The sequence below is a fragment of the Plectropomus leopardus genome, chromosome 22, assembly GCF_008729295.1.
Source record: "Plectropomus leopardus isolate mb chromosome 22, YSFRI_Pleo_2.0, whole genome shotgun sequence".
Classification (NCBI taxonomy): Eukaryota; Metazoa; Chordata; class Actinopteri; order Perciformes; family Serranidae; genus Plectropomus; species Plectropomus leopardus.
In genome coordinates, this window is record NC_056484.1 from 22,502,182 (window position 1) to 22,521,095 (window position 18,914).

Genomic DNA, 18,914 nt, shown 5'->3' on the forward strand with positions numbered 1-18,914 from the left:
TCACTTTAAGGGTATTGACATTGGTACTGGTCATAATTTCTTAAATGATACCCAGCCCTAATTCAATTCATGTTAGGATGTCATGATATGTCTCTTATGTCCACCTCACACATCCTTCAATAATTTTAAACTACTAATCATGTTCTAACATACATCCATCTGGCTCTACTCCAGAAAGTTGCTACCATGTCACCTGCAGATCAGCTTTCATTTCAGCATTGTGGGGAAAGGTTACGTCAGTTCAGCTGAGGCAATGCAACAGATGGTTTATTCTAAAAAATACTAATACTAATAGAACAATTAAAATGGATAATAATTAGATTTTAAAAAAATAATCTCAAGGTTAATGTTGCTTTTTCTGGATGCTTCAGCCACATTTCACAGCCATCTACATCATAGACACTCAGGAACAGAAGTGGTTGTACAGTATATGGTTGAGATGGCAACCTCTGTCTCTGGAGACAGATGTGAATGTCCTTGATCTTTCTTGGGTCATTCACTTACTGCTCTTCACAGATGAACACTTTTATGATTTTTTTGAAGCCCAAATGCAATCTCCTGAAGTAAAAAGTTAATGTAAAACTATAATCAAACTATACTTCAGTCAAATGACTTAGAATTCCTACCAAAACAAGGCTGTAAAACGTTCAGTGTTTTGACGCTCTGTAGACAGAGAAGCTTAAAAGTTCATGAGTCAATTATTTACTGACGCATTTTATGTCGTAGAACAAAATGTGAAAAGCTCTTCAGTTTGTGTTAACCACAGACCTTATTTTAAGCATCTTACCAAAAACACATTAAAAAAGCCTGTTGACTTTGAGACGAGGGAAGCAGGACTGCTAAAATGCTTACTGACTTCCGGGTTTTAAGACTCATTCCTGGGGTGCTCTATTCTGTAGTAAACAGACCATTTTACAGGAATTGCATTGCTAGGCAACAGCCTGGATCCATGTTTACTTCCTGTTGGCTGATGTCATTTACATACACTGCAAAAATATTCCAACAGGAAATAGAGACCCATTCATAATGTTCATCAAGTCTAGGACGGTTTTTACCAACTTCTTGATTTTACGTCAAAGTTAACATTCGATACTCATGTCTCATGATGACAGAGGTGTCTCCATGACAAAGACTGCTGATGTGGACTGTGAGATGTTGAGAGTGAGTAAGTGGATCTTGAGATTATTTTTTGACAAAATCCAGAATTAATTAAAAAAAAAAAACTCAACAGAATGTTGGATAAATAAATGTGTCAGATTTTTGGAAAGTTGTTGATTCACGCCGCAGACAGCAGGCTGTTGTTATGATGTTGACCCTGATATTTGACCTCTGTAGAGGACTACAGATCCAAGAGCTTCTGCTACACACATACTATACGTTCAGTGCTTCAGTGGTTCTCTCGGCTTCGCTCCTCATGTTGCACTGAGACGGCTTCTGTTTGCTTACCGCTTATCATATATTGCCAAAGTATTTTAAATGTTATATTTTATACTATTTTGTATTATTTCCTTGTGCCAGTAATCTGCTAAACCTTTGCAAATGTATCCTGCGCTGTTGGAAAGGCTCTTTAACAATCTTTATTTGAATTTGCACATGAATCTTACCACACAGTCTAATCACAAGCGGGACCATTTATTCACTTTAAACTGAACTATAGCGGGCCTTTAACGTGCATGAACACGCACACTGCATAACTACACTGAAACTACCAAAGGCTTTCATGGAGATGGATATTCAAAGGAGCCAATACACAGATTCGAATGGTTTCTCCTCTTTAGTGCAATGAAAAACACAATGTGTGCAATCTAAACACTCTTCTGTCTTATATACTATGGGCTTTCTTTTTCTTCAAACTTGTTTACAGGGAAAGAACATTGCTGTTGTTTACAGATGGGATTCTACCTGTACTGTAAAGTTGTGTGGTGTAAATCTGTGCTGATATAATCCAATCTATGTACTGTAGATGTAAGACAGAGTATTATGTGGTTGAAACCTGAAATAAATCTGAGGAAAGTACTGTACAAAATGGTTTAATTATGGGTTTTTTTAATAACAGAGGGAAATAATTGATAAGCGCTGTGAAACTGACAAAATTAAGTGCTGTTAGAGGCATTAGTCAACAAAGACCTTCATTGTCAAAGAAAATGCAATCCTCACACAAACACAGATAACAAAAAAGGCTATTTGCATATACCTCCAATGAGGAATACTTTCACTGTTTGGTGGAGCTTTCACCTTTTCCCATTGCTAAATGACAACCCATCACATCAAAATATTTCTTTCAGTGCAGTTTTGAAAAATCTGCATTTTTGTAGCTAATGTTGTCAGTCTATCAGAATAAGTACAGAGTACTTAAGACTACTCAAGACTCTTTTCTGACAACCAATTCAAAATACATTAAGAAATTTTGAATCAATCTGTATGTGCACTGCAGTCACCATGTCTGCTTCTTTGTTCTATGGCATGATCAAGTTGATTTGTCTTCATCTGTTTTGATCACACAGCATATCAAGAATACATGGATTATTGTGTTTAGAAAATAATCAACAAACGCTGGATATGTAACACAATAGCCCCACAGTTTACTGGCCACAGAAAAACACCTGTGCTTGGAGCTCTTAAGGCTTGTTTATACTCCCTTTAAGTAGGAAAATATATATTTCTATTTTAAACAAAAACGTCACTGCCCTCACATTTCCATGTGTCCTTTCTGTTGGCACAGATACAGCCAATAGATGGCATTAGAGGGCGGAGTCAAAAGTTTCATAACAACAAACAAGGCGACAGTGAAGGAGGTCGTAATAATGTATCTTTTAGCTGAGGCAGTCTTGAATACTGCAGTGGTCTGTGAGGCCACTGAATACATCACGATGTGGACTGAATTGTATTCAAAGTATCATATATTTCTTAGATTTCGTAGTTTTTCAAAAATGTCTTTGTTATCCCCTATAGTCGTATCTTGCTTTAAATATGCTACACTGCCCCCACAATCTCCAGTGGTACTGCTCTGTTTTGTCCGTATCCAGAAGCTTTCAGAAAACATGCACAAATGCGTACAAAATGAATGGAGGGAGTGCACAGAAGACTCCATCTGTCTTTACATTTGTATTGAACATCGAGCAGAAATTAGCCCTTTGACCCTCCTACTGTACATTCAGGTGATGACAGTTAAAGTCAGTAAAGGTTTAATACTTATTTTTGGGGTGGACTTTGGACTCATCATGGTCAGACAATGACATACACCATGTAATGGGGTGATTTGCAGCCGAGTGTGAAGTGACTAGGATGAGAGTCAATAATTCTGAGGCCATGGCCATGGTTTTACTGAAACGATGGATTGCCCCCCTCTGGGTTAGGAGTGAGTTACTGCTCAAAGCAAAGGAGTACAACTATCTCTGGGCCTTATTCATGGGTGAGGATACATTGGAGCAGGAAATGGACAGGTGGTTTGGTGTGTCAGATTGTTGTGAAGTGGCAACTGAGCCAGAAGGCAAAGCATAACCAGTCTGTCTACTTTCCAACCCTTATCGATGTTCATGATTTTTGGCCAGTGACTGTAAGAATGGATACAAGAGGTTGAAATTAGTTTCCTCTTTAGGGTGGCTGGATTCAGTTTTAGAGACAGGGTGAGGAGCTCAAAAATTCGGGAGGAAGCTTTGAGTAGAGCCACTGCTTCTTCGTGTCAAAAGGGGTCAGCTGAGGTGGTTTACGATGCCCCCTGGGTACCTCCTGTTCGAGGTTTTCTAGATACATCCAACAAGTAGAAGGCCAAGAACATGCTGAATGAATTATATATCTAATCTGGCCTGGGAACACCTCAGGATCCACCAGGAGGAGATGGACAATGCTGCTGGGGAGAGGGACACCTGTAGTATCTTGCCAAGCTAGCTGCCTCCCGACCTAGCCCCTGATAAGCAGATAAAATTGGATTAATGGATATACACATTTTGCACCATGAGCATCAGTACCCTTCAGGATCTATGTCAGAGTACGGGAGACAGTTCTGAAACAGTTCCTCCTGCAGTCTTCTCAGAGCCACCAGTGGATCCTCTTTGAAAGGTGGTTCAGGCTGGGAGGACATTTTGGAGATGTAGCCTTGATCAGATCCACTGTTTGGACCCTTTCCAATAGGCTCCAGAACCCCATCCTCCTCCATCTCCACAGGCTGAGAGTGGTTAATTTCAGATGGAGGGATATAGTCACTCTGCATGCTGGGACATGAGGATTCTTGAGGTGTTGAGTCCAGGGAGTACTGTCGGGCCGGGATTCTCTGGTACGAATGAGTGGGGAGTTGGCTCATAGGTAGCAGGGAATCCTCCTCCTCAGTATAATTTTGACCCAATGGTTCTTCCTCGAGGGAGAGCCAGTTCTGTCTTGGTAGTCGCGTGCTGTTTGAAATAGGCTCAGCTATGTAAACCGACGAACTGGGCCTGTGAGGATACATGTGATCTGTCAACATTTCATCCAGGTTTGATGGATATTGAGGGTTCACTTCTGGTATCAGTTCTACCACTGACGACAGCTCGCGCTCTGGGTTCAGTTCAGGTGTGAGGACATGAACGCTGTCGGCATTCTCATGGATTTCTACCTCATGGAAGTAGACAGGAGGTCCCTCTCTGATTAGAGGAATACACTCTAGGACTGGAGGGATCTGCAGCTGGTCAATGACCAGGTTAGCCTTATTCCTGACCTCCTCCTCACTGGCCACACACTCCTTTTCAAACCAATCAGGATTTTCCAACTGGTAGGCCTGAAAGGTTTCAATGGCATTCTTAAGGTCTCTGCCTGAGGGACAGTCAAAATAATCGTCCCCACCAATGCCTTTGATGTGGTTCACCTGACCTGGCTGGTACTTCTCCACATCTAGGATGCGGAAGTACAGTTCTTCAAAATGCTTCATCAGCTTGTATTTGACTCCGATGTCAAAAACTGATGGAATGTCTTGTTCCCCACTGATGTCATTGAAGTAAGCCACCATGTACTTGCCAAGCATGCCTGCCTGGTACATGTCAGGTAGAAAGAGGTTGAGAAAGGGAGTGATCATGTCGTCAGTTGGGGAGAGAACATCTTCCCTAAGTATCACCCGACCTTGACCGCACATGGCTCTCCACTTTGCCTGGACGCCTTGCGAGCACAGCACCAGGATCTTGTCCGAAGGATTTTTCAGCTGTTGTCGTTGCCACTCAAGCCAGCGGAGGCGCCCCACCATTCCGACAGAGGTGGAGTCTAACAGGTCCACCAACACCTTGGTGCCACACTTAGCCTGGAGGAAGGCGCAGAGCTTTAGCACCACATCCCTGTAGAGGCTGTGGTCCTGGGAGTAGATAACCAGCACTTTAGGTGTTTGTTTAAGCTGCTGCTGCCACGGTATCTTAGGTGGCACAGGTGGATCAGGAACAACAGGTTTGCCTGAAAGTGCATGAGAGCTCAGATAAATGCCATCGCCAAATTCAGTCATTTTAAAAATGACATTATAAAGGCACAAATAAACAACATTTCTTCAAGTGAAAATGAAATTAGATTCATTTTGAACTTAGAACTCCATAGAGCTGGACCTGAAAATGTATTAAATATGTAACTAACCTTGCTTTCGGCGGAGGATGCACATAATAACTGCCGTCACAACACACACAAACACCACTCCTAGGACAATGAACACGTACAGGTTCACAGGAACCTTTGGGGCATCTGTTGGCTCTTCTGAGGAAATCAGAACACAGTTCACTGATTAGAATTTCCCATAAGGTGTTGTTTTATTGCTAGTGGAAAGGCTTTATGGATTGCAGATTCAGTCAGTTGGTCAGTCTGTCAGTGTGGCTACTGGAATGATTTCCGTCACTATATGTACATTTAAGTTCCACAGGGCTGAATCTGAATGACTTTGTTGATGTCCTAACTTTTCCTCTAGCAACGCTTTCACTTCTCCACTGAAGTAGTTCCCTTCAAGCATCTGGTGTCCACAGATGTTGACACCATGGTGACTATTAGTCTGTAGCCCCAGAGTAGTCTAAAATGTATATTACATAACAACATTAAGTTTGATTAAAACTGGTGTACATAATACTCAAACTACAACAACACTTGACCTTAATATTTCCCTCAAGGGGCTTAATTTCTTGATCTAACTCTATGTATTTCAAGTATGTTTAATTTACTGAATAAAGTTTACATAATTAGTATTGACAAATAACATGTATTTCAAATATGTTGAATTAACTTACATAAAAAATTATATAATTAGTGTTAATTAATTCTATGTATTTCAAGTATGTCGAACTGACATAAATAAAGCTTGTGCTTTAATAAAGTTTTAAAAAGTTATTTACTCTAATTTTATGCAATTACTGTTAATAAATTCTAGGCATGTTGTATTTACTTCAAGTTTATGTAACTATATTCGGCATATGAAATACACAGAATTTATTGACTGATTACAGAAATTGAATGTAAATAAGGTAAATTCTATGAACTAGCTAGCTAGTAATTCATGTTTTATTTGATTTATTAAATAAATTGTACTCTTTTGGTTTGTGTTAGAATTACTTGAACCAATTGGATTGCAATTTTATATGTTCTTGAAATACATAAACCTATCAAAATAGACCCTAAATTTCCCTCTAACATTCCAGGTAACAAGGAGGAGGTGCAGAGAAGGAGTTAAGGAAACAAAGTTTGGGAAAGGAGACATTCGACCCTTTAAACTGACTGTCTGTGGTAAGTAATGTACCTGTTTTTTTTACTGATGGAGAGAAAGGTGAAGCAGAGAAATGATAAACAGGCTTAAAAAAACAAAATGTTCCTTTTACTTGTAGTTGCATTTCCTGGTAGAAGTTAAAGAGACACTGTACATGCTGATTTAAAAACACAGTGACTTGTTGTGGGGAGAGTTCATCTATGAGCACTCATCTGTCCTGCGTGTCATTCAGTAGTTTATTGTCTCTTTTCTCAAAGCGCACATCCTCTTCATCACCAGTCACTGAGGTTAAGCAGTGAACACACATTACTGAGGTGGCAGTAGGAATAATTTAGGGAATGTGGACAAAATAGTTTGATGTACAGGTGGAGCTTTGACCATTTTGACTTAATGGCCACCTGCTGTGATGTGGCTGGCACCACTGAAAGGTTATCCAAACAGCATTTATTTCTCCAAATTTCCCCTCTGAAATCAACAAAGGCTTTTCTTACCTATTTTGGTTGTGTTGTGCGACAAAGATGTGTTGTAACTCAGGGGCATGTTTAGGATTTTAGGACAAAATATAAAATATTTTTTAAAACTAGAGATCCAGAGCTTTTTATCTTAATTAGGGGCTGTTCATTATCTATGAGAGGGGAGGGGTCAGTGCAAAAATGGGAAGGCATGTCAAACATTTTTTTAAAACACTAGGGAGGAACTTATGGCGTACAACTTTAAATATTTTTGTATTTATTTTACAGCCAAATTTTAAAGAAAACACGCTTTCCAAACCTGCAGGCCAGCATGTTTTCTTTAAAAATGCTGACAATATCTGGTGATTTAAAATAAAAAATAGTACCATTTTTTTTCTTCTTTAAAACTTTTGGCATTTTATTTTTTTTTAATTTTTTTTAAAACATTTTTTGTGATTTCTTTTTCTTTTAGATTTTTGGTGATTTTATCACTAATTTGATGAGGTTTTTTTCTTGTAAAATTGTTGGCAATTTTTAAAGAAAACACACGGGCCTGCCAAAATAACAATCACCAAAATTACACCATTACACCATTTATCATAGCCAGAAACCATAAAAACAGAAATTGTCATTGGATTTTCAAATTTCGGACAGTCTATGAACACATCATGTGGGAAGACCACTGCATTTTATCCGAGTCATTAAGGGAAGCTCAAGGAAAGATATTTGTAGCTTTGGGAGAGATAGAGCACCTAATCACTTAGCTATGGTACTGATATCTGCCAACATACCGTGAGGACAAATGTCCAGAGTTCTCTTTCGACGGACACAGTCCTGACCACATTGTGGGAAAAGAGGTTTGATCTGCAGTGAAGAATGAAGTCGTGTTAACTTTAACATTAGAGTCATATGTGATCGTAGAGAATGCAGAGGCATTGGAAACAACAGTTCAGTTACACACTGACATCCTCAGTTAGTTATTTTGAAAGGTTTTACCTGAGTATCAAACTGGCAGCAAGATCTCGGCCATTTGTCGAGGCTGAAACTTACAGTCAGGGTCGTCTGATTACCCTGGAGAAGAGAGTTTTTGTCATGCACAGTCTTTCATCATTGAGGCTACATTCACACGTTTTTGTTTAAAAATGCATAACTAGCATGACTTTAGAGTCCCTTGTCTCAAAGTCAATGGGTTTTTGGTTGGATGACTGAAATAAGGTCTGTGGTTACAACCAAAGACAGTCTAGTCCTCAGAAAGGACACGTGTCACCCCTGATGAACTACAGCTCATGTCTCTGTGAGGATGCCATGAGCTTTATATGTTTATTTATTTGTTTATTATAAGGATCCCCATTAGCTGACGCCTAGGCGACAAGCTAGTCTTCTTGGGGTCCAAAACAACATAACATTACATTACAACAGAAACAAGTAATCAAAAGTAATAGTAATCAATAAAATAAATGAGTGAAAGAAAAATATTTATAATAATAATTAAAATAATAATAAATAAGATAAACACCCTCGGTCTAGCTAGACTAAAAAAATATTACTAACAACCTGCAAATAAGATCAAAATGATACATACACTATCAAAACTCAAATGAAGTCATGTACTCGTGAATAATAATCTTAATTTCAGTTTAAAGCCTACTTTTTTGGATTGAATTTATCCTATAGACAGTGCTATGAAATAATGGACCTGTAATAAACAGTTTTTTCAGATTGATTGTATTTTGGACAGGCTATAATGAGCAGCCTTTTGTTACAGTCAGTGGAAACAGAGCAGCAGGGCTCAGCTTCCTGTACTGACATAAAGGGAAAAAAAATTGGGCTAGAAACTAGGCTAAGGTACAAAACACAGGATGTTGTAATGAGCACATTCAGGAAGGTTCTAGGTCAAACCATTGAAAAGGAGAAAGCACTCATTTTCTGTGCCAGACAGCCAACCGCACGAGTGCTCCTCAAACACAGCTGAATGTCCAGCGTCATGATGGGGTCTTACCTTGAACGGTCGCTCGACCTGTGGGATAGTGGAGCACTTAACAATAACTATGTACTCGTCACAGAGCGAGTGAGGTGAGAAGCTGACAGCCAGAGCAGATCTTCCACCGGCTGTATCGATCTGAGCCACACTGATGTTGGGCTGCCACAGACTGCCTGCAGAACGGCAACAAGACGACATGTTAGCGCCGCTTCATGTGGCTGACTCCCTGTGACTGGACTTTTAGATGTCAGGGACTCACCTCTCTCTATGCAAAACTGGGTCATCTGCATTCTGGGATCCAGACAACCTGAGTCAACAAGACAGTTTCATTAAGCCTTGAAAACCTCAACAAATTGGCTGCATTTCTTTCGAAAACAGGTTACAAGTTATGAGTTGCAAGACAATGACCAGAAATTTGGCCAAAAAAAAAAAGCAAAAAAAGGTAACGACAAAAAAATAACTTAAATAAAATACTGATTAAATAAATAACTAACTAAATAAATATATGAATAGAATAGTTTCTAAACTATTCTTTTTATATATCTTACATTTTTAGGATAATTATAATTATTATAAAAGTAATAAATATAATTCTCCTGTCATATTTCCCTATTTGTTTTTATTATTATTTTCCAAATTTTGCTCCTTCTCTTTCTCCCCCCCTTTTATGAAACTAATTTTCAGGTCTTTTCTTTCCCTATTTCCTTGCAATTTGCCGGACATCTCCTGCCATGCTGCTGATTGCCTTTTTTTTTTTACCTGAAATTTAGCAAAAAAATAAAAGCAAAAAAAGGGTTACAAAAAATGAATAAACAATACATTAAAAAACAGAATATCTTATAATTGTTATGAAATTTTAAAAAAAAGAATAGTTATAATTATATTAAAAGATTATAAATAGAATATCTGGACATTTTCCCCTGTTTTTTTTTTTTTTTTTTTTTAAGTTTTTACATTTTCTCTCTCTCTTTCTCTCTCTCCCTCTCCCTCTTTTATGAAACTAATTGTCAGGTCTTTTTCTTTCCTAACTTCTTGCAGTTTGCAGGACATCTCGTGCCACATTGCTCATTGTCCTTTTAGACATGTTTTCAAAAGAAATCAAACCAAGGTGCCCAGGTTTCAAAGGTTTGAATGTATGAGAACGGCATCTGAATGCAGCACAAGGAAACTGGTGTTGCTCCAGGTTTCAAAGAGTTAATGTCAAGTCAAGATGACTCAAAGTTCTGTAAAGTGAAGACAACATCGGATGCACAAAATCTACCCTAGTTTGTTTATTTCACCTGCAACTTTTTTTCTTTTTTTTGAGGAAATTGCACAGGAGTTGCATGAATCATCTTCCTCTGTATTCTGTTTTTAGTTGTCGCCTACGACCTTTAAAGCTGCTGATCTGGTAATCATTTCAAACACCTCATATATCAGTGTATAAACTGCACATAATCCTCGATATTCCTGTTAACTACTTTATTTAGACTTCAAAACTAAGAAAACTGGAATGAGATGGGTTTGATTAACCTTTTAAAAACGCTGAGCGACATCAGTGTTCTTTTGTTGCATTGAGACACCTTTCACTAGTATTTAAACCTTTGAACCCTGAGCACATGCTTGTTCTTTCATGTTCCTACACTTGCAAGAAATAAGTAAATTTAGAAAATGATTTTTGAAAAGGCAAAGGAGAAAATGCCTAGTGATAAAACAGGAAAAAATATTTTTTAAATAATATCATAATTACATTTTTAAAATTACAAAATTGTTACAGGATTTTTTTTTCAAGCACTCTTTCCAAGTCTTGTTTACCTTGTGTTTGTTTTTCTTGTTTTGTTTTGTTTGGTTCTGGGGTTTTATGTGGTGATGTTTTTTTTTTGTTGTTTTTTTTTTGAATACCTATTTTCATATAATTTCTTATACTTTTTATTGACTTCTTGCTAATTTTGGGGTAATTTCTTCATTGCATTCTTCCATTGTCTTCTTGTCAATTAGCTTGGGTTACAAAGACTTAAATACAAATGTGGAAATACATTTAAAACAATAAAACAAAACTGACTTAAAACGTCAACCAAACGGTAACAAGAGCAAGAACAGAGCAGAAGCTCCTTCTGGTCATAGACTGTACAAAATGACAGACATAGTCATGGTGATGTCACCACTTGATTTGTGGATTCCCGTTCTGAAGCCTTGAGTTTGGCATCTTGGCTGTCAACCACTTTTGATTTTTGAAGCCAGTAGTGACATTATTTGGCCAAAAGCGTGAAGCTAACCCTAATGCTAGCTGCTAGCTTAGTTTGCACTGTGCAATTACAGCTATGATCAACTGTGACAATGCTAAAGTTCATTTTTGCAATCGAAAAACAGACAAACAGACAAAACTTTTTAAACAAAAATGTACTTTCTGCAAAAATGGAATATCCAATGTTTTTTTTTTTTAGTGCATTCAAACCCTGAACAAAATTTAAAGGCGACCAAAGCCGTACAAATTCATTTTCAAAAACTGAACACGTTAAAGAGGAGACAGCTACAGCTACGCCTACACTCTGTAAATCTGTAATTACGCCATTATCATGTAACTAAACCAACGTCACCATGCTAGTGATGTCAACGAAGGACACACATCTTTTACTCAAAGCGGCCACGCCTTTATTTAGGCATAACTTTTTGCCTAAATAATATTATTTAAACATAAGACTTACATATAAATTCAACGCCTGTAGAGTCATTAATGTGGACAATTAGCTTTGTCCCCGGCTGTAAACATGATTATTTCTGCTGTTAAGTTGTGCAGTTTAGCATGGGGGGCTGTGGGGATTGACTGATTCTTGGAGCCAGCCTCTAGTGGCCATTAGAGGAACTTCCATGTTGGTTTCATTTTTTTTAACCGTAGTGGTTGCTGCTTGGTTTCAACCTCAACTCACCTGGTACGCTGACAGTAGCGCTGACATCATAGATGCTGTGACCCATCTCTGGTTTGGGGATGTTGAAGACAGAGACATGGTATTTTTGACCAGGGTCCAACACCAGCATGTTAGCTGAGAACGACCACTGAAAACATAAAACAATACTGTCTGAATGTTTGGACCATAGAAATAAAATGACTGTCCTTTCTACTCATCGTATTTCTATGGTTTTGATCAATTACAGACTGTTACCACATATAAAACTGTGCTGCTGGGCTTTGCCCAAAGCCATGCTTTATAAATATATTTCGATACAGCTATATTTATCTGATCTTGATGTATTTCATTTTTTTGCTATAGTACAGCTGCACATTTCATCTACACTGAAATCAGAAAAACGATCCAGTTTAGGGGAAGTGTGCATGAAAATGATGTCTGTCAGTATTAAGAAAACAACAGTGTATCTCAGCGAGTGTTTCTTATCAAGTATCATGTACACTGTTTTATTCTTTACATGATAAATTCAAATATTCTTTAAATGCTGATTGTAGCTGTAGCCATAGATTGAACACACGTCTCTGATGAAAAAAGTTGAACCTGGATCAGGTCCAGTATTGATCATATGATCTATGATATTAACAGCAGGACATATTCACAAACTACAGTTTTAAATTTTTTAATAATTAGCAAACAAATTTTGAGTTTGGGCCACAGTTTTATGAGGTCACGGTGACCATGACCTTTGACCTTCACCCACCAAATTTGTATTAGTTAATTCTTGATGGCAAGACGGCGTTTGTGTAAAACTTTGACAAATTCCCCCAAGGCGTTCTTGAGATAGTACATTCACAAGAATGACTAGGATGCAAGGTCACATCAACCATGATCTTTGACCACCAAATTGTAATGAGTTTATTGTTGAGTCCAAGTGGACATTTGTGCCAAATTTGAAAAAAAAAAAAAAAAAACAACTCCCTCAAGGTGTTCTTGAGATAGTCAGTCCAGGAGAGACAGACAAGGTCAGAGTGACCTTGACCTTTCCCCTATCACCACCAAATTGTAATTTATTCATTGTTGAGTCCAAGTGGACGTTTATGCCATATTTGAAAAACTCCCTCATGGTGTTCTTGACATATCCCGTTAATGAGACTGAGACAGACAAGGTCACAATGACTTTGACCTTTGACCGCAAAAATCTGGCAAATACATTTTTGAGTAAAAATGGACGTTTGTGCCAAATTTGAAAATTCCCCTTGAATTCTCTCAAGGGGTTCTTGGTATATTGTACAAGATAAGAACGGACATAAATGAGGACAGGCGGACGTGAGGACGGGCGGACATGAGGATGGGCATGAGGAATTTCGGGAATGAGGTAGGAGGGATGGATAGACATGAGAAAAAACGGACGAATGTGAGGATGGAGGGACGGATAGACATGAGGACAGACAGACATGAGGACGGATGGACAGACATAAGAACGGCTGAGTCATCTTGATAAAATAAAATATGTGCTACCTGTATGTACAAATATAGATCATAATGGCTATGACATTTGATAATGGCGCAGTAAGTGCTATTTCAGTTGTTGTGAGCCACCCACCTTGTCCCCTGATGGACTCCTCATCGGGAGTTTGTCTTTGAAAGTATATCGAACACACAGGTTCATGTTGGTGGACAGCACCAGGACATGCAGCTCGGTGGCATTCAGCGCAGCAATACTGCCTGAGGACAAACACAGCACAGCTCACTTCCTGTCTTAACTACATCACACCTAACAGAAATCCAAACTTTCCTTGTACACTTCTTGCATTTTATATCATTCCCATGTAACACTTGAGACGGCACACTGACTCACCATCATCCTTTATCATCCAGTTGGCCATCAGTACCGGCTGCAGGTGTCCTGTCTCATCCCACCTAGTGTCCACAGACGCCTGAAACCCCTCTGGACTGCTGGGAGTGTACTCATGCACATCCAGCCATTCACTGTCCAAACAGTTACCTGCACACAGACACAGACCATTATCCATGCACATTCATGTTTTTTTTGTTGATTTATTTCTTCATTAACCCCCTTTAAACCGTAATTTTGCTTGATTTCTTTCAAAAACATGATAAGCAGGCAATAAGCAACAAGAATGACCAAAAAATAGCATTAAGAAAAGAAAAAATTGACAAAAAGGTACAAGAAAATTAGCGGAAATTAGCCAAACAAAAATTAATAATAGAAGTAGAAAAACAAATCAGAAAAAGATCTGAAAAAGTGCTAAAATAAAATACAAATTATACACACACACACACACACACACACACACACACACACACATACACACACATATATATATATATATATATATATATATATATATATATTATATATATATATATAGTTTGAGTGGAATTTTGTGGAATGTCAATATCACTTTTAAGATAGAGTATGTACCCAATATTACATATTACATATAAACCCTGTGACCATTGGGGTAAAGAATACTGAACAATATTTAAATGTAATATGAATGTGACAAAAAAAGAAATAAGGAAGAGTGAAATTCACTCACTCGTGGTGACGCTACATCTCAAACCCTGTGGCAGGAAAAAAAAGAAAAGGAGATTAGAAATTAGAACTATAATTTTAATTTAATGATTTGCCAACTTTTCACCAATTATACAAAAAACTCTTAAAAAACACAAAAAAATCAAACTGTAATTGGCAACTGGAGCTTGAGCTAAGGATTATTTTCATTGGTAATTAATCTGTCCATTTTTTCTATGTTAATCAATTAGTTGTTTAATTGATAAACTGTCAGAAAATATTGAAAAATGTTGATCAGAACCCAAGGTGATGCCCTAAAATGTCTTGTTTGTCTGTAAGATATTCACTTTACTGTCACTACAAACCAGAAGATATTTACATTTAAAACCTGCAGAGAATAATTTTTGAGAAAAAATAATTCAAACCGACTAATAGTACCAAATTAGTTAGTGATTCATTTAATAGTTGCCAATTAACTGATTAATCACAGCTCTACTGGCAACATGTAAAATCAGAATACTTCAACAGGATACTTTAATGTAATGATGATGCATTTTTCTTTCAACAAGAAACTTTCACGTGGTGTTATGACAGAATAACATTCAAAGTCAAAATGACAAGATAGTGCAGCCGACATTACGGCGTATATATGAGCTCTTCTGTATATATGAAAGATGCCATACAAATATTGATACAATTATAAATGTTTCACACACATTTAAAACATATAGAAATGTAAAGGCAAAGCAAATTTTAAAATGTATGCCTGCACAAGGATAAGCATCAGTCTTTGTAAGAAAAACCAAAACATACTGTATGATGTCGCACACACGTCCCCAAAGTCCAAAAAGGCTAATTACCTCATTGGAACAAGTTAATATCTTTTTGGGACCAAATAGTCAGCTAACTTGTGCACACAAGAGAATACCTTCTAGCCACAAGATAATGTGTGCAACTTGTGTGCACAAAATCCAAAATATCACTTTTTAAACTTTGGGGACTTTTTAATATTCATAACAAGAAACCAGCAGTGTTTTGCAAAACTTTCATGCATTGATTTAACTAAATATCTTCAGACTTTATTTTGAAAGCATCTTGTTTGATTTCTTTCAAAAAATAGTTGGCGAGCAACAAATTAGTAAAAACTACATTACCTGTAAATTAGCTTAAAAAGGAAATAAATATTAAAAAAGGGAAAGTAAAAAAACATATTAAATAACCTGAAAAAACTTCAAAGTTAAATTAATTCTATAAAAATAGTTTTAAATATATAAATATAATACCTTTAAATACGGTTCACTAGCTGAGAAAAACATTTCTAAATATATTAATTTCTTGAACTTTTCAGACCATTTCTTTATAAGTTGCTTATGGCCTTTTCTCCCAAGTTTAAAAAAAATCAATTTGCTCAGGGTTTTAAGTATTTATGAAAGGCATCTGAATGCAGCGCAAAATAAGTGATTTCGCTCCAGGTTTCAAAGGGTTAAGCTTGGCATCAGTATGCTGTTATATATCTTTATATGCCCACATAGTTAAAAAAAAAAAAAAAAAAAAGGTTCTACTGTCTTAATAAGGTTTATTTTTCAAAAATCTGTCAAGGCATTTGGCTTTTCAAAGGGGCAGTGCACCCCAAAAAACCAAACTACGTATTTCAAAGGCTACATGCAACTTGGCAAGAGACAATTGCAAGAAATTAGGAAATGCTGACAGAAAATGAACTGAAAATAATTTTATAAAAAAGAGAGAAAATATTAGAAATGTATTCTTTGAGGGGAAAATATCTAGGAAATTAACTAACCTAATTTCATAATTGCTATATATTTATAAATATTTAAATTTACATATATAGCACTTTTTTCAGGTCATGTCCATGTTTGTTTGTTGTTGTTGATTTTTTACCATGTTTGTCCCTTTTTTTTTTAAATTTTCAGGTAGTTTTCTAATAACCTTTTACCTAATTTCTTGCTTATTTGGGGTAATTTCTTGTTAACTGGCCTATTGCTTTCATTTATTGTTTTCACAGAGATTAAGCCAATTTGCATTGGTGTCAAGGGGTTAACTGCTTCCTCAAGATAAGAGAGATCTTGTTGCGAGCAGTTTCATGTAGGAACTTTTTTCCGCCAAACTACACCCACCAGCGAGTTTGTCAAGTTAATATTTGACACTTTGAGCCCCACAAGCTGAATGCCATTTATTTCCATTATGATAGAGAGAAGGCAAACATTTCTACAGCCGATATCTCCAACACTCTGCATCTCACACCAAAACTATCTACACTGATTAACAGCACTACAGGTAATGGAAAAAAATCTAAGATGATCTAACTTTATTATGTAGATTAAAAATTGTGTTACATATTGTCCATATAACAAGTCCCATAATTATAACGAGCAACGTGGTCTCTGTTGCAAAGATATATATTTAAAAAATAATAATTAAATTGCTGTAGACTGTAGGAAATACTTCGAACAGCGTAAAAAAGGTAAAGTAGAATAATAAACCAGACATAATTCAGTGTACCTAATATACGAATATTTAGCGAAAGTGTACGCCCTGAACAGCTTGTTGTCGGTTAGCTTACCTGTGTGGAGCAGTTAAGGGCAGGCCATGATAAAACCCTCACCCCGCACGACAGCGACACACACACTAACACCAAAACTGCTTTAAAAAGTATCATTGTGAAGAAAAACTGCTGTCAGTCCAAGTCCCTGCCGGTTAAAAGCATTTTAGACAGTTCCAAACTACAGCGAAAACACGACGATGGTGTGCGACTGGCGCTGCTGTTGATTAATGTAAAAACTTCCTGTTAACTATGCAAATCACCTGCTGTTTACAGTAAGTTACCTCATGCTGCCTTCATGACGCCTGGGAATGTACAGCACTGATTCCGGCTAAAGTTATTATAGGCCTAATTAATAATAATGATTTTTATGATTTAAAAAAAAAGCTTGCCCCTGATTCATACCCCCAATATTATTAATTTATGATTGTTTTTTTTTGTTAATTTCAGTGTAGAATTTTCAAAACAATGAGAAAAAAACATTTTTTTTTTCTCGCAAAAGACAAAACATATGACATTTAGCAATAACAACAAAAACAATCAATTACAGTTCTCTTAACATTACTGTTACTCAGAAATATAATATAAATAGATATAAATATAATATAATGTCCCATTATTTTTTCTTTATACCTCCTTTTAAATTGAATAATGTTTGAGCTGCATTTGAAGTCATTATCCAGAGCATTCCACAGTTTGACTCCATATACTGAAACACACATCTGCTTTAATGTAGTGCGAGCGTAATGAATTTTGAAATTAAACTTTCTTCTCTGATCCTCGTCGTTGGATTTTAATATAACCAGCCTCTTTAGATTTTCCGGTAATAATCTGTTTATGGCTTTAAACATGACTAATAATATTTTAGATTCAACTAAATCTTTAAATTTCAAAACACATGAGCTGATAAACAGTCTGTTAGTATGTTCTCTGGCATGCACCTTAAGTCTTGTTGCTCTTTTCTGTAACACGAAGGTTTAGTATTAGTCGTAAACGTGTTGGCCCACACCTCGGTGCAATAACTGAAATATGAAAGAATAAGCTTCTTCTAAGCTTCGTTGCTTTCTTCATAGCACCAATACACATTTTTTTCCTCCAAATCAATTTGTCGTCTTTTATGAATCCAGGAAATCTAGCTTCAGACACTCGTTCAATATAAACACCATTTACAACCATGTTGATTCGATGATTAAAAAAAAAAAACTAAAATTGAAACTTAGAAAGATTAAACTTAAACATTTCAACAACGATTTAAAAACAATATAATCTTTTCACATATTTTTTCCCACTGACAGGAATGCACCATGAATAGTGACTCAGGTCTCGTCCTTGTTACGTGCATGGCAGAGTGGGTACAGAGGAACATGCTACTTTGCTGTTTAATTTTTCTTCATCAGCTTGTAATAAAAATGTCACGACCATATGTTTCTCCGCCTCCGCTCAGCAGCAGACAATCGGGGTTAACATCTTTCTAAGGGAACATGTGACTCAGCCTCCTACAGATTATTATCTAATTTCAAGTGAACAGTGGAGGAGGAAGTGGAGGGGGAGGAGGACATGTTGACTTTCCACATATTCACCAGCAGATGGCACAAAAAGACTGAACTGCAGCACAGATATTTTGAGGACTGCTATGTTCTGTGTATTCGAGTCACCGAACATTGGGATATTATTGTGCACTTTTCTGTCACATTTCAAAAAGATCAATCAATGTATAAAAGTTGTCTTCGTAGTGCAAAAAAAAGTACACTTCTTCAGTATCCCCAGATAAGTAGGAAAGTTTTTTTTTTCTTTTTCTTTCTG

The 18,914-nt window shown here is 36.9% G+C and overlaps 1 protein-coding gene across 2 annotated transcripts; it reads right to left on the reverse strand.

Annotated features, from left to right (window-relative positions):
• Positions 1 to 1,203: 1,203 nt before the first annotated feature.
• On the reverse strand, positions 1,204 to 17,334 carry il17ra1a (interleukin 17 receptor A1a). 2 transcript variants are annotated; one of them, XM_042511191.1, is made up of 11 exons: positions 17,133 to 17,334; positions 14,577 to 14,601; positions 13,871 to 14,017; positions 13,616 to 13,737; positions 12,034 to 12,160; positions 9,387 to 9,434; positions 9,146 to 9,300; positions 8,143 to 8,217; positions 7,938 to 8,010; positions 5,584 to 5,697; positions 1,204 to 5,409 (listed from the first exon to the last, which is right to left on the reverse strand). In XM_042511191.1, the coding sequence occupies exons 1-11, from the start codon at positions 17,226 to 17,228 to the stop codon at positions 3,962 to 3,964; spliced, it is 2,430 nt and encodes an 809-aa protein (XP_042367125.1). In that variant the 5' UTR covers positions 17,229 to 17,334; the 3' UTR covers positions 1,204 to 3,961. The 2 variants fall into 2 exon arrangements, with proteins under 2 accessions (XP_042367125.1, XP_042367124.1); XM_042511190.1 differs by having other exon boundaries at positions 5,584 to 5,700.
• Between the last annotated feature and the right edge of the window lie 1,580 nt (positions 17,335 to 18,914).